At 32.3% G+C, this 17320-nt stretch overlaps 1 protein-coding gene across 1 annotated transcript; it reads right to left on the bottom strand.

The window, feature by feature from the left end:
* Positions 1-1586: 1586 nt before the first annotated feature.
* On the bottom strand, positions 1587-16364 carry LOC136969744 (vesicle-associated membrane protein-associated protein B-like). The gene is made up of 6 exons (XM_067264022.1): positions 16267-16364; positions 8476-8655; positions 2055-2158; positions 1901-1972; positions 1765-1830; positions 1587-1691 (listed from the first exon to the last, which is right to left on the bottom strand). The coding sequence occupies exons 1-6, from the start codon at positions 16310-16312 to the stop codon at positions 1587-1589; spliced, it is 573 nt and encodes a 190-aa protein (XP_067120123.1). The 5' UTR covers positions 16313-16364.
* Positions 16365-17320: the final 956 nt, after the last annotated feature.

Raw genomic sequence — 17320 nt, 5'->3', positions numbered from 1 at the left:
TAAATTTACTATGGATTCATGTTTAGAAATAATAGAAATAAAAAATATATAAAATAATTTTTACTTAAATAAATTGCACGTATAAATAATAAAAATAATAAAAATATTTAAATACTAGCCTAACCCCCTCCCTCCGGAATGTTTTTCGACACATACTTATTCTTCGGGGATCCTTTGAAATTTTTAAGAGCAGAAGGGGGATCGCGGTCCAAAAAGTTTGAGAAACACTGCAGTAGTACACTTTAGTGTTTTTAGCACTAAATTCCTATTTTCAGGATAAAGAAGTCACAGAAAAAAAATCAGAAATTTGAATATTTTCAAGAGATATTTATATAATTCAATTATAATTATCGCAATGATATTCTGTATAACTTGAAACATGCAGATTTTACTGATTGTGCAAATATAATCAAGAAATAATGTGAAAATGTTCATTGTACTTATTTGGTCGTATTTCCTCTTCTGTAAAAGTATTTGGAATAGGTTCAGTGGATTCGTACGAATGTGTTGAGCAGAGGAATAAGAAAAAAAAGAAATATTTTTAATATTACGCAAATTTAATTGAAGTATATCTTTGGCTGAAAAATCTGGAATTTATATTACAATTGTTAATACCATATTATTATTGCTTTCGAGTAATGAAGCTGTACAATAATATTCGGGCATAAACATTTTAAAGAATATTAGAGAATCTTTCAAACATAATTCCGAGTAGAAAGTTCAATACACATAAAGAACAGATGCCCAGTGTACAACGTAAATAATAGGTTAACTGGCTTTCCTGTTCTATTGAATCTTCCATAATAGAATTTTCTGTAGCGGATGCTATATCTCCAAGCTCTTGGAAACTGTTCTTATTCACGTATAGAGATTCAATTGCAAATATCTGCAAATAAGAATTTATGAGTTATACTTTTGTTTAAATTTACATGCATTCATACTAACTGAATCCGAAAAAGCAACGAAAAATTTTCTTATAAGCATGACTACAAATGATATAAATTTAAGTACTTACTGGATTTTCATGTCTATCGCCAGAAATTCTTCGTGCTTTTAAAAATGAAACTTCATTCTGTATCAAAAGATATAATTTTATTACTTAAACACAAGCTTATATATATGTACGATGTTATAGTCGTTTGTATCGATGTAATATTCAATATCGTTAGTTGGAAAAATCATAAATCTAAAATTTTATTTTTCCAACATATTATGGCTCAGTCAAACAATATAAATAAAGAGATGGAAACGACCAGAGGTACCCGTTATAAGCTGAGGGTTCGGAACAGAATTGAAGTAGAAGGTTCTATTTGTCTATATTTTTATCTGTTTCAGTTAATCAATGAATCGAATATATTTCAGTATCTTAACGACTTGTAGAAAGCCACAGCCGAAATATCTCATTCAGAAAATTCTAAAACCACTTTTAAAAAGTCCGATAGAGTAGGATTTGTATATAAGCTGACATGATCCCATTCAACGTGGGGATATAGTCCTAATATTTTAAATTTACTATTATTTGGTATGGAAGGAAAGAGCCTCCTAAATATTACAGCTTACGACAATAAGCCGTGACGTCAGATCAACTACATCACCTTCAATTCCTCATTAGTCATTTGTAAATCTTTCATTCCGTCTGTCAGCTTTGCCATCTCAACTCTTAAATTTTTGAAGTAATTTATATCGGCTTCCTAAAAGTAAAAAATAAGTCAGGAATTATATTTCAATATTTTAATATTAAAAAATAGTAAAAAAAAAACTAACTGTAGTATTACACGTATAAACCGACAGCACATTTGAACTTTCTTCTGGAGTAACGGTTGATGAACTCTAAAAATGTATATAAAAAGTTACTTAGAAAATATAAGAAATTTAGACAAATTCAATTCAGACACCTTACCGAGTTAGATACTTCACGAAAGACACATAACAATTTTTTTTCACGTATGATTGCTGGATCCGCTTCACTCCACTGTATATATAAAATAAAATGTTTATTAAATTTATTCAGGTAAAATAATTAAAATTGAGGAAAAAATATATAGAAAGAATACCATTTTTTCATGATCAATTCCACTTAGAGGCGCAGGCATGGTCTGTACTAAGAATTTATGTTTGATGTATTCTAGCGGGTTGTACGTATTTGATAAGACTTTAACTGAAAACAATTATCAATCAATCAGTCTTTATTATTTGATATAACTGGTGTTATTACAAGTGATTAAAGAACATTGTTATTTTAAGTTTGATACATGAACAAAGAAATTAGCCTATATAATTTATACAAAGTTAGTATGGCAAAACTATCACCGAATAAAATTTGGTAACAAAAATCAGATGGTAGTGTAGCAACTCGAACATCCAAAAGAATGTTGCAAGAATCAAGAAGGTGTTTTCTCATATCTATCACTGTTGTTCCACAAAAAGAACATTCAGAGTCACCTAAGACATTAATTATTTTGCCATTTAGGTTTATCGTAAACCTATTTAATCGAAATTGTGCAGCAGATGACTTTATTTTATAACTCAAATTAGACAATAAATAAGGCGCTGGACTCCGCATTCCATTAAGAAAAATTTCACTGTTCCAACCTCTTTCACTCGAATAATGAACATCTTTTAACCAATATAAGTCTCTTAGTCGTTGATCACAGTCCAGAAAGAACAAACTTTCACTTAAATACATAAAACTAGAGGACAATCCAATATTATTTAGTAATCCTTCAGCAATAGCAGGCCATGGCTTCAAAAATGAATTAACATTTATTTTTGAAAGTGTTTTGTATATTAATTTTCGATAGTCAACTTCCGGTAGGCCAATAAGTTTTCTCCAAAATCTAAACAATTTTTTCGACAATCCAATAGCAAGGGAAGATCTTCCCAATTCCATTCTCACTGCAGATTCTGAAACAGATCTATTAATATGGAAAACCTGCTTAAAGTAGAATAACTGTATTGGTTCAAATTTGTCTACTAAAAGACTGCCCGAAACCGGAAAAGCATAAAACATACTTGATCCAATCAAGGAATCAAATAATCAATATATATTATAAAAGTAAGTGTACAATGTGCGTGCCGCTAAAACTCAAAAACGAGTCCCGGTACGATCAAGGGAGTTATATGGTGTGGTAGCCCTCTATTCCCCATCCATGAAGAAGGTTCCCGTTTTTACCTGAAGGGCGTGCTGTTGAAGATATAAGGGCTGGAAGTTTCGCCCTCTAGAAATTTCTAGAACAGTCCAGAACATTCGAGAGCATTCCACAACATTCTAGAATGTTCTGGGATGTTCTGGAACGTTCGGGAACATCCGAGAACATCCCAGATCACTGTGGAACATTCCACAACACTCGAATGTTGTGGAATGTTCTGGAACATTGTGGACCATTCGAAGCCTTTTTTGTATGGGTGGGACTACCCATTGGTGGGGATATATAAAGCAAGATCCGTCGTGGGTTCGAACGTCAGTTTCTTATCAGTGACGAAGGGAAGAACCGAAAAAGAAGTGAAAATTCCAAAGTAGTGCAGTGAGTGAATAAAAACAAACAGTGAAGTGTGAGTAGTCAAAGTGATACAGTGACTGAATATAATCCAGTATAAATGCCACGCGTTAAATCGGTGGGAAGCCGGTCTCTACATCTGGGTTAATATTTCAGCCGTCGTAAGATTTTTTCTTTATAGGTGATTAGTTTTATGTATATTTCCATTTTGTTCGTTTCTTATTCGAGAATCCGAAAAGAATGTTTCGATTTTATATATCGTTACAAAAATAAACTTTATTAGTGCTTACGAAAACCAACGGGAAACGTTTTTATTTAGAAACAAACATCGAATTTTCAGACGTCGACTTTACGTCCGAAGCTAATGACTGTAAAGGTATGGAAACTCGTTCTTTACGTAAGCAAGAGATTCGTTTTACGAATGAGTTTTACGCCGTAACCGATTGGATGCCAGAGTGTGCGCGTGTGGAAATTAACCAGTGTAACCGCTACGACTGGCGTGACGCCTTCTCGTAAGAACGTAGCGTATTCGACCAGATGCGATATATATGGGCTTGGACGGCCCGGGATATAATCTTATAATCGAGATGGGCTAATAGCCTAATAATAATATTAATAAGCGCAAAGCCCAAACGGTTAGAAGTGGAAAATTAAAATTTGGTACGCAGTTAGGATACGTCACGAGAATGTACACTAAGTAGAGATTTTTGGAAATCCCCCCGCGGGGGAGAGGGAGAGGCTTAAGGATTATCCTAAAGAACTCGGCTTCTACTGTACTACAGTATTTTAGATGCGGATTTTTGCGGAAAATGAAACATATTTTTAGATCCATCTAAAAATTCTCTAATACGTTTGGGAAGAGGGGTAACCTAATTCTTGCACTCGGTAAAAACGAGTAAAATCGGCTATAATGTAAATAATCTTAATCTTGGCTATGGTTACTTTTTGTCCGAGTAACGCCGGGCTCATCCGCTAGTTTAAAATAATTATTTAATGAAGATGCTTTAATTTTAATAAGTAACTTGATGAGATTAGAGATTTTGGATTTTGCAGCAAGTAATCCTTTGCTTAAATGATAGGAGAATGTGCCATGTGAAAAAAATAAATACCTAGATATTTAAAATTAGACACAATTTCCAGTTTATGATTTTCTAAACTGAAATTATCTGTTTTTTTTTTAAGTTTTCCACCTCTACGAAAAATCATAAGCTTTGTCTTTTCCAAATTAATTGTCAATCGATTATCTTCACAATATCTCCAAGTAAGATTAAGTCTTTTCCTAAGCGAAGAAGCTGAATTAGCCAAGAGAAGATTATCATCAGCATAAAGAAGACAGTCAATTTCAACATGAGAAGACAATGCTATCATAGATCTTTGACTTTTCAGAAGGCTAGGAAGATCGTTCAAAAACAGAATAAAAAGGATAGGACTCAGTGGTTCTCCTTGTGGTAGCCTTCTATTGGACTCAACATAATCAGTACAAAATGAAAAAGTTTCTATAAGATATTTAGTATTAGAAAACACATTCTTAAATAAGTTGACAAACAACGCAGAAAGACCAATTCTCCTAGCTAATACCATAACCAATCATGATCGACTGTATCGAAAGCTTTCTTGAAATAAATAAAAGCAGTAGGCCTATACAGTTTCTTTTGTTTCCTCTAAAGTGATATTTGAATAAGATCAGTCAAAATAAACAAACTGTATTCAACGCCTCTATTTTTAACAAATCTCCTTGGAGAAGTGTTTAACCTCTCCAAGGAGATTTGTTATATTAGACTTGTCATATTAAACTCATTCATCCAATTCTGGAGACGATTTCATAATAGTTGAAAAAACCTTTCTAAATACACCAATTAAAGCAATTGGTCTATAATTAGTTGGCGTCTGCCTACTTTTCCTCTTATAAATAATTTCTAAAGCAATTTGTTTCCTAGATAAAGAAAAAGAGCAACTAGACCAAAAGGAGTTAAACATATACTGATACTAGTATTTCTGTAGAAAGGTATTTTATCATTTCGTTTCTTATATTATCAAGACCTGGGGCCTTAGATGATTTTAATTTTTCTGATTACAGTTTCCAATTCACTCAAAGTGATAAAGTCATCCAAAAGTGGAACATTATTACCAAGACTTAAATCAGTATAAATTACTGTATTTGGTCTTGCGAAATACTCTTGCAAATAATTCAACCAATCCGAGGGAGATATAGCATTTTCACACGGTTCCTCAATTCGAAATTTATTAACTAGTGACCAAAAATCTCTAGTATTTTTGTCTTCAATAATAATGAGTTTATTTTAGCCAAAAATAACGTTTTCTTCGCCTTGCATAGCGTCTTATATCTTTTATTTAATTTACAGTATTCGCGCAATAGATTTCTAGTCTTGTTTCTTCGAAACATTCGTAGTATTCGGTTCTTTGTTTTCTTTAAACGTGGACACTGAGGATCGAACCATTGTTTCTCAAATGATAATAAAGAAATATTTTCCTTAACCATTCCACATCGTAAAGCCGAAGTCAACAAAGTCTTTAATAGTTCATCTTAGTAACTCCGCATCCAGCAGAAAGGTCTCTTTAACCGAGGTATATAGCTAGCTGATCAAAGACAAATAGTCATCCATATGTAGCGAATTTTTGGAACTTTCAGAGTCAATACACTATACGTCATAAATTCAAATGATAGTGAAATTGAAAAATGATCAGAATTGAAAATATCGAGAACTCTAAAATCCAATAGTCTGTCTAGTAAATTTACGTTTACTGTTATTAGATCTATAACAGATAGACCGACTGTCGAAAGAAAAGTAAATTTAGCCGGATGTCTGAGGCACATCGACCATTTAAAATATACAATCCGTGCGACCTAATCAACCGTAAAAGACTTTTTCCTCTTTCGTTCAATATTAAATCATTAGATCTTCGGGAATTTAAAACATTAATATTACTCCCAGAATAAAAATTATCTAGTTCCTCGTCTACTCTAGCATTCATGTCTCCCAAAATAACTATACCATCCTCAGAGAAATTCATCAAGTCTTCCATTTTTTAACAGTACATCATAAAGATCTATTCTCAAATAAACAAGAACAATTACCAATCTTTCACTAAATGAACAGAAATTTCTCCTATAATTAAATCTAATCACTATTAGATTGTCGGAGTTAAACAACATTTCCGAAGAACCTAATTTTTGGGAAACTGCAAGAATGAGACCGCCAAATGGACGATCGGGACCAGTTTGTTTCCTAGCAAGTTGTTCATATAAAAACAAATCTGGGTTCAACAAAGAAAGAACCAGTTTAAAAGAGTTAGTTAACCAAGTCTCAGTAAAAGCAACTAAATCATAATTTTGCAATAAGTGTATACAGGGCCGGATTTACCAATCCAGGGGCCCTGGGCACAAATTCGGTGGGGGTCCCCCCTTTAAGAGTAGGCAAATTTGATGATTTAGAAAATTTACACAAAATACTGTACTTTCAATTAGATTTGAACTAGGAAGTTGTAATTTTCATTTAAAAATAAGGTTATTGTAAACATACATATATTTTATTGTGTAAAACTAATTATTTTAATTTAACTGAAAAATACCTATGTGAAATTTTTTCCCGAAATTTTCCGATGTTTCATAGGTTTTTTCCCGGGTTTGGTTTTCTCTGCCTGTTGCCCTCATGATTAGGCCACACTATGCTATTGCGGTAATAGAAAAAAAATTATGTTTAAACATAATTTTTTTTTAGTTTTGTAGGGGCCCTGGGCACAGGCCCCAAATGCCCTTATGTAAATCCGGCCCTGAGTGTATAAACTCTTGGTTATTCATTGTCAAGTCCAGTGTTCCTTACAATTCCAAGACAATATTCTCATTTCTAAAGTTTTGTTTCTCTCATTAGCAATTGTTCCACTTAACCCTTTTGGCTGGATTTGTCTAAAAAAGTATCAATCTTCTGTAATTCATTCGTTTCCAAATTAAAGGTGAATTTGTCATCATCGACCGTCAGGCAATCGGCTTTTATAAATACTTTATTATTCAAAGATTTAACTTCCGCATTTTTCTACGCCTTAATCTTGATCTACATGACAAATCATCAAAGATTCTAATGAGCGAGTAGGACGGCTACGCCTGAATTTTCTTTAAATTTTTAAAAATAACTCTTTTGTCATCTTGAGTATAGAGCTTAAACAATATAAGCCGAGTTCCCGATATCCGATAACTATTAATAAAAGGAATAGACTCCCCGCTTTGTCTTTTAAATAATTCAATAAAACGATTAGCATTACTAACTATTTCTTCGTCATCACCACTCAAACCGGAAACGATAATATTATCTTTCTTCGAATCGTTGTATACAGAACCTATATAATAATTCTGAAGAGAAAATTTATCCATACATGGGTTTTAAAAGACAAAAGTTCGGTAATTTTTCCTTCCAGGCGAGATAGACGTTCATCATATTCCTTATGTAAATTAGACAGCCAGTTAAATTTCGATGAAAATTCTTCCAGTTTCGATAGAATAGTATCAAAACGTTCCTCGAGAAAACACAGAATCTTCTGAGATAGTTGAGAAGGAATGTCCTGCGATGCAAAATAGTCGTCCAGTCGAGATTATTTCAATGTTGGTTCGCTTGGAGATCGACGACGTTTACCAGCAGAAGTCGAAGCTTTATTGCGAGGTAAAGAAGGTGGTGTACGAGACATTGGGCCTGGGTTAAGTTCAACTCCTCCAATAACAAGAACAAAATTAAAAAAGAAAGTATCACAGTGGAAAAAGACATCTTCAATAAAGTCAATTAATGGCAAACAGTTAAATTGTAGTTCGTAACATTAAGTCGTAGAAAAAACACGCCAACAGCCAGCGCTGTCAAAAGGGCCCCCCGAAAACAATTATTTTAGAATAGCTTATTAATGAATATAAAAAGTACTTTAAACTAAAATATAATCAACAAAACATCCGAAAAAGCTGATTTTAAGTACTTACCTCTAATTGAAACTGTTTCACCAGATTCAACGTTTCCATAAGATGGTGAAACTTGATATTTTGTTGGAGCTGTTGTCTTGATTTTAAAACACACAGTTTCAGATGCATTGTTCTTTAATTTAATGTCATCTTCTTTTCCATCAAATAAAAAATTAACATCTTGATTCTGGTTTCGTGCAACTGAATTTAAAATATTCAATAATTAGGAAATTCACTATTTATACCTTGGCATCATTTCTTGATTTTTAAAATGACAAATAAAGAAATCGAAAGTTATTGTATATTTTTAAGAATCAACTATAATGAATCTCATATTGGCTATTCTTCTCTGTAAAATTTTAAAGTTTCTTTTTTTGAAATCATTTAAGAAACTTTTTGAAAGAGATTAGGTTATTTTAACAGGACAACGTTTATTTTCATTTTAGTTTCAAGAAAATTTAGTTTCAAGAAAATTTAGTTTCAAGAAAAATCCTAATATAAAACAGTTAATTATAGAAAAAAGGCAATTTAGCATCCGAAATTGGAAAAATGAACATTTTTTTTTCTAGTATCAAAAGGGAAGGTGATATTTTTTTTAGGGAAAAATGATACAGGACTACAAAAATGCATTTTCAAGACTAATAAAAACTGAAATCACAAGAAGATCATCCTTCAATAATTCCTAAATCTTCAAATAATTTAAAATCCAAAAGCTTTGGAGCCTTTGTGTATCATCTTTAGGATTTGGTGGCTTTAAAATGAACAATATCATCAATCCGACTATCTTCAAAATTTTAAAGGTAAACGTTCTGTTTGCAGGGTAATTAACACTCAAACATTTTTACGCATTTATTTCTATTTGCATTGTAAAATCAGATAAAAGCAAGTTATAGCAAATAGTTTATTACAACAATAGTCGTACAATAGAAAACTTCTGCTGAAAACTGGCGACAAGCTTCTGCTCGCCATCTGGTGGTTCGAAGAGATAACAACACTTCACTCCATTTGTACCGCGTACGTTTTTGGGTATTAATATAAAGTTTTGAACATTTTTATATCTCACAGTAATTAGAATGGCCGGAAGAGGGGTTATTTGCGCTATGTATGGCTGCTTTAATTATAAGATACAAAGTGATCGCGAATCGTTTTACAGATTCTCTAAAAACAAACAAGTGTAAGTAAATTAATAAGCAATTCGATTGTTTTCATTTATATCAACATTCCGCCTTTATAATATTGTTATCATTCAACGTATGTGTTTAAATTGATTTTCAGATGCACCCAGTCAGTTATTAAGAGCAGGTTTTAAAGACGAAAGAGCCAGAATATTTAGATAGAAATTATGTCGTGTGTTTCGACCATTTTACGGAAAAAATTTATCTTCAGAACTACCAGCAATATTTCAAAACAATTTTAATATATTTTTGTTACAGAGCTCATATGGAATTAAAACTAAGTTAATTAATTATTTCTTAAAGAATGCAAATATTAAAGATGTTTGTGACAACTGTATTAAATTATTGGCAGATAAATATTTCAAAATCCTTATTAAAGCATATGTGACAAAAAATAATGATTCACCTGAAAGTTTTCTGAGAACAAAAAACGCTAAATTAAAGATTTCACATATGTAATAACTGTATTATACATGACCTGTATGATCAAACTGTTCACATAATGCATTTTGATATACATGATATATTTGTGTTCAATGTGTTTTAATTTAATGTAAATATGTTTTATTTTAGAAAATGTTTCAATTTAATAAAATTAAATTAAAACCTCACATTTTAATTTTAAAAATCTGCTCTTATTGCATTTGATTTGTTTTATTGGTATTATTCCTTCCTTTAAATCACTATCCATCCACGTTTCCTACTAAATAAAATTATAATTCTGTTTTAAGATAATAAAATATAGACAAAAAGATGATAAAATATTTATTTCGTTGCATTTTTGCAAGCTTTGTTAGACTTTACATAGTCTGCGGTGTTAGTGTTCTCCTCGAACCGCTAGATGTCACTAGTTCGCGTTGTCATGCTAATAGCACAGCCTACAATAAGAAACAGCCTAGTCATTTGCTCTGAACACGTGTGTCGATTCCTGAGGCGGTTTGCACATAGTCCTCACTAGGAGCGTTGATGACCGGACTATTCGATCAAGTGATCAATGCTAATTCTGTTGTAAAGACGTGGTTATAATATATTTAAAAAATTAAAATTTTGAAAATATTTTACATCAAGATATTGGTAAATTTTTATAAAGTTTGATTTAAAATGGTTCATTGCTCTGTGCCGTTTTGTACATCAAATAAATCAAAAAAAGATGGAACAAGTTTTCACGAATATCCAGCGGAAGAGAGTTTACGTTTAAAATGGATAAAAGCTGTCAGTAGAAAAGGTAAGATTTATTTAATACTCCATAATTAAATAATGTAGGAAAAACGAATAATTTTATAACATCTATGCTACTTGCCATTGATGCTACACTTTTGCAATTATTTTATTATATGCTGTTTAAGGGTATTAAGGGTTCGTGCAAAAACCACGTGTCCCCATATTTCCCAAATCTTACTTCCCCTTCTCATTATGATCTTTTGTGGCTTTTATAAAACCTCCCTAAAAAAGCACATGGAAAATTTCAACCCTCGAAAATTTATATATTACTTCCTTTTATCAAATTTCTCGGATATTTCAAAAACGGTAGAAAGACATTGCTGAAAACTACATGGGTGTATTTGAAAAGCATTTAATTTCAGCTTTTTAAAATACAAATAAAATTAAATACATATACTCCCCCTTAATGAGGACAAGTACGGTTTTTGCACAACCCCTAACTTCAATGAGATTAGGCTATATTGCAATTGCATTTTAAATTTTTGTACAATTTATCTATTTATGCATACAAATTATTTATAGATGGTATAACTAATAGATTTACTGTATAAGCTAACTCTTTTTAAAATTTACAGATGAAAACAGTTCCAAACTTTGGAAGCCAAGTGACTGGTCAGTTGTCTGCAGTAAGCACTTTCTAGAATCAGATTATAAACCAGGATTGAAAAAGAGAATATTGATGGTTGTTTACAGCTGGTTGTTTACAATAAACAAAAGCCTCGTTGGAGTGACAACACAGTAAAATACTGTGTCTTATGGAGCAAAAAGTCTTCTAGGGCATATACATTTGCTAGGAAAACTCCACTTTTATCATTACCATCAAAATCAACATTGAAAAGATATATAGGCTCTGTTTCTGGGGTTAGTGTGGGTTCCCTAATTAAGCAACGATTAACTCAGGAGGCAAAAAAGTTGTCACAAGTGGAAAAATTAGGTTCACTTATTTTGGATGAAATGACCATTAAACCTAATCAACAGTATAACAAGCAAGCAGACGAAGTAGTGGGAACAGTAAAAATGAATGGCCTGGAAAAACAACTTGGACTTGAACATGTCACAGCAAATAGTCTCCTGTGTTTTGTGTTTTCAGGATTATCAAAAAATTTTCGAATTCCTGTTGCATATTTTTTTATCAATGATTTAAAAGGTCAGGAACTTTATACTTTAACTTTAGATGTGATTCATTCAGTGGAGACAGCAGGTCTAAAAGTACTCAGGATAGTTGCTGATGGCCATAGTAAAAATGTTAAGTTATTTGAATTACTTAGTGCTGTTAACCCTCCAATTCCAAAGATTCCACATCCAATGGATAATAATCGTTCAATATTCCTATCATATGATCCATGTCATATATTAAAAAATTTCTGGTCATTGCTTCTTTCTCCAAGTAGGGTAATGGTGAATCATGGAAAACATATTAGTGGTGTATTTCTCCGAAACTTGTTTCACCTACAGAGAGATCATGTTATTAAACCAGTAAGATGCTTAACTTTTAAACATGTCTATCCAACAAATTTTGATAAGATGAAGGTTAAGCGTGCAGTGGACATATGCAGCCAAAATGTAATTGCTGCACTGAAGTTTTTACAGAAGCACGGACACAGGTTTGGGAACTTGAACTTTGTTGAGGCCGAGGGCACAATTGAGTATTTGGAAATGATGCAAAAATGGTTTGCTATTCACAATATCAGCAATACTCAACACCACATTCATTCCAGAAATGCAACAGTGATGCAGTTTGTTTCTGCTAATGATGAAAGGCTCAATTGGTTGGATGGTGAGTTTTTGGGATATTTACAGTCCTGGAAAGATAGCTGTGACAGTCCCAATGTTCAATTTATCAGTAAGCAAACTTATGAAGCTGCTTGTCTCACAACCAGATCCACTGTTCTGTGTATCAGGTATTTGTTGGAGAATGGTTTTGATTTTATATTAACCAGAAAATTCAATTCAGATGATATAGAGAACCTTTTTAGTGGACTGCGGTCCATGTCTGGATTCAATGACCAGACAAACGCCTGCAGCATAATGCAAGGACTGCATACAATTCTTAAAACAGGACTAATTAGTGCATCCCTTGAAAGCAATGCAGAAAGCTTAGATTGTGAGGAATGGATGTCTCCTAATGAAGACATGTCCATTATTGTAAATCAGGTATTATATTTTGATTAATAAATTACTTTAATAGACCTAATTTAATTTAATTTAATATACCTAATAAAGTAATCATTATAATAATAATTTATTATTTTTAAAGGCATGCATGGATAAGAACTATACTATCAAGGAAGTTACTAAGCATATTGAGCCACAACTGAAACAGCTAGAGATTAGACCTTCCAATATTATAAAGCCAAACATTCAATCTGCTACAATGACATACATTGCTGGATACTTAGTACGTATCACCGAAGAGAAAATTGAATGTTCCGACTGTTTGGACATACTTGCATCAGTGAAATCCCCTGCACCTATCATGGGCATAATAAATTTAAATGATCTAGGCGGGCTCTTATATCCAAAAGTAGAGTTTATTGGGTTTTTGCAGCAACTGGAGAAGGCTATTCATGCAGGCTTACCATTTTTAATTCAGCAACCAGCTGTGATGCATAATTTATGTAAGATTATTCTTCCTTGGATGGAGAAAAATCCATTGTTTATGTGTGGTAAAGATGGACACCAAAATATACTGTGTAATGTAATTCTAAGAAAATTCATCAGACCCTACATTTCCAACTACATAAGAACTGTGAACGACACTTATATTCGGGAGAATCATAGACCCAAAACGTCAAATAATAAAGCACGAGGGTTGCCACTACTGTTGCCACGTCTACCGATTTTGGGTCCGGTCTACCGATCTACCGATTGAAGCACCAAATCTACCGAAAAATTGACGATAATTCAAAAAAGAAATTTTTATTTTCAATGTATCTAAAAATTATCAATAAAACATTTCTTTGTATCTTCATTTCTTATATATTGTAAAAGACTTTATTGCAATACATTAAAGAAATTATTTAGCTATAGAAAACATGTATTTTGGAGAAAAACTCGTCGCTTCAATGACGCAACTGAACCTTACAGATGAACAGATTAAATTTTTTCGACTATGTTGTTTGGATTTTTACATTGAAGGCTGCACTCAAATTACTGTTAGATTTCCTCTTAAAAACAACTCTATAAAAAAATTTAGTTTTTTGAACCCAACCATTGTTAAAAGTGGGACTATACATACAATTACAGATGTTGCTTTGTTATTTCCTAATCTCATAACTGATCGCGAGCTTCAAAGTTTAGATTCCGAATGGAGACTATTAATAAATAATCAAGAAATACAGTCATTTAGCACCGATGTTCAAGTTTTCTGGCGAAATATTAAAACTATTACTCTGGGCGATGAAACTCTTGTTTTTCCAGTGTTGTCTCGTTTTGTTGAGAATATTTTGTGTCTGCCTCATTCTTCAGCTGGAAAGAATATTTTCGTCAATAAATCTGTTAAAAACAAAACAAAGAAATAAACTGAGCTCTGAAACAATCACTGGCTTACTTCTCACTAAACAATTAGTTGGAAAAAATTACTGTTACGATTTTCCTGTGAAAGATAATTTAATTTCAAAAATAACAAATAGAGTGTTAAACAACACAGAAACGGAAGATATCGAATAATAATAATTATTATTAATATCCGAAAAATAAAAAGTAATTTTTTGTTAGAAAAATAAGACAAAATGTACCTACTTAATTAGTCAATTATTCTCAATGTCAGATGTGGTAGCTGTATATACGTAATGTGAATGTATGTCTCTTTAATCCGAATGAATAAATCCGGTAGACTTCCTTACAGCTATCAGGTTAGATACTTCTTTATTGGAAATTACAAATGCATTTCGGGCCTATGTAGCGTTTAAGCCCCTCCTCAGTGTAATGCTACAGAAATATTAAAAATAAAAATAACAAAAAACTTAGTTAATTTACAAAAAACGTGCGTGTAGATAAACGCTACATAGGCCCGAAATGCATTTGTAATTTCCAATAAAGGAGTACCTAACCTGATAGCTGTAAGGAAGTCTACCGGATTTATTCATTCGGATTGAAGAGACATACATTCACATTAGTAAATTATTATTTTTTTACTTAAGTGTTCTGTGTTAGTTTTTTGTTTTTTATTGTTTTATAGTTTATAATAGAATAAATTACAAAAAAACCGCGTTATTGTTTATGTGCAACCCTTTTTCTGCCACAAAAAGTCGATCTACCGAAAATTACCGAAATCTACCGAAAATTGCCTAAGGAATCTACCGATGGCAAGCTAATCGGCGTGGCAACAGTGGTTTCCACTATTGCCGTATAAGCTATTTGGTTATAGTCTCAAAGTAGAAACTATGAATGCTGTAGACTAGAAAGAACTAAATATGGCAGCACTGATCTCTATTGCAAAATGTGAATTCAGCTCAAAATGTATATGGTTCAAGTTCTATAGCGGCTCTAGCATGTGACATAATGCCTGAAAACATTTTAAACTTCAAACAAATATAAAATTGAAATTCAATTAAAAATTTTTAAAAATTGTTCTAATATCGAAATTAACTTATCACCAATTAAAATTTTTTCATTACAGTGGTGCCTAGTAATTCATTCCAAGAGGCCATTCGAACTCCGAACAGTCCGAACTTCGAATCAATTTTCTCCATTATTCATAATGGAAAGTAAATTAACCCTATTACAATGATATTACAATGAACACACTCAGCAAAATGTAAATTATAAAAAAACAAAACACCTTTTGTTGCTGAGAAAAAATTTAATAAATAACGTTGCAAACGTTTTCAGCCAAACCTGTTGGCCATCATCAGGCTAAACATATTCGAATGCAAACAAAATGGAACAAAAATTTAAATACAAATAAAATAACGGATAAATATACATATAACAAAAAAAATAATAATAAATAACAAAGAAATATAAAAATATGTATAGGTTAAATAAATAAATATTAAGCCATTACATAATAATAAATTATATGAAATTCTAATAAATGCAAGATATGCAATGATAACAAAATCAAGGCATTAAATTAAGAGCTCTCAAATCTTTTAATTAAATACTTCCAGGCTGAGGGCAACCCTTCAGCATCCCTGGCATTAATGCAGGTATTATGCAATCTGCTCTTAAATATTTCAATTTTCTCGGCGCTAAACGCTAAAGTCGGGGAATGTACAGGTTTAATAATGCCTGCTTCGCCCCATTTGACTATCGAGCCTTCAACCTGCGCCATCTGAGATAGAACTGTGGCGTTAGATCTTTTCGCTGATTTTATTTTTCCCATTATTCATAATGGAAAGTAAATTAATAACCCGTTGATGCTTCTTTTATTAATTTATTAATAATTTAAACATTATTCATTCTCACTCACCGGTAAAAGTTAGATGAGAAGGTTCGATTTCCAATTTACTGCTCATGTTTCTATTCAATTTACAAATAAAATCTTTTCGTTCGAGTTGTAAATTGAAATTATAGATTCCGAATTATCGTTCGTAACGAAACCAAAATTTTAAAATTTAAAAGTTTACCTTTGACGAATGATGGCGCTTTGGTATATAATTTTTTTTTAAATCGTATTTTTCGAAATCAGGTGTTTTTTTAAACATTTTAATTAAATGGAATTCAATAGATGGATAATAATTCAATTAATAATAATTTGTTAATTTAAACAGTTGCATTGTCACTTAACTTATTGTTTAATATATTTGTTTAGAGGCCTTATGGCTGAGTTGTCAAGGTGGCGGCTACCTCTCTGGGGGATCCGGGATCGAATCCAGACTGGGTCGAAAAATCCCCAGAGTTTTTCAGGGGGTGATCCGTTCTGATGTGTCGGGCCCGTCTTTCACCGCACGGCCGCCCCATTGTGGATCTGGCCGAACCCATAATGAGCTTGTTAAATGAGGCCCTGTTAGTGCCCACGGGACGGAAAGAGTTAAAAAAAAAAAAAAACCGGTTCCTGTCCAGTGTCATCTTAACGCGTGGGCATGCTAGGCAGTTACTCGGAAACCTCATACTAATTTATGCACAGACTAAAATTGAAAACTAATTTGTCGACCACCTGCCGGTTGTGTAGGCAAGGCCCATTGCATTGTTTTGCCCAGGAGCTTAAAATGATGCTACAACGGCCTTGCTCCAGTCTCTATAAAATTAATGTTATTTTTAGTAACAGAAAATACAAACTTTGACTTTTGTTTATTAATAAAGAAAAATTTACATATTTTATTTGTTCAAATAATAAATAAAAAAAAAAAATGATAATAATAATGGATAAAGGAGCCCATTCTATTATCGGGCTGGCCATGCGGAGTTTTCCGGGTTTTCTTTACGTTAGTAACACCTAGAGTACTCTAGTAACACTTAAATTGAGACTAGTTCTCTTAAAAGACCTACCGGAATGCATTCCTAGGCAGATCACCCACGTGTCG

Source organism: Centruroides vittatus, unplaced genomic scaffold, assembly GCF_030686945.1.
Source record: "Centruroides vittatus isolate TY-2023 unplaced genomic scaffold, ASM3068694v2 contig_18, whole genome shotgun sequence".
NCBI classification, from domain to species: domain Eukaryota; kingdom Metazoa; phylum Arthropoda; class Arachnida; order Scorpiones; family Buthidae; genus Centruroides; species Centruroides vittatus.
The sequence above is the reverse complement of the archived record's forward strand: the minus strand, read 5'-3'. Positions and strand labels throughout refer to the sequence as shown.

Bases quoted from the DNA above. Each gene is read 5' to 3' on its own strand.
- LOC136969744 (XM_067264022.1), bottom strand. From the start codon at position 16,312: ATGAGCAGTAAATTGGAAATCGAACCTTCTCATCTAACTTTTACCG. The intron at 2,159-8,475 runs GTAAGTACTTAA...AATTGTTTTCAG, and splicing joins TGAAACAGTTTCAATTAGAG to TTAAAGTCTTATCAAATACG. The intron at 1,692-1,764 runs GTTAGTTTTTTT...TTTTACTTTTAG, and splicing joins TTTATACGTGTAATACTACA to GAAGCCGATATAAATTACTT.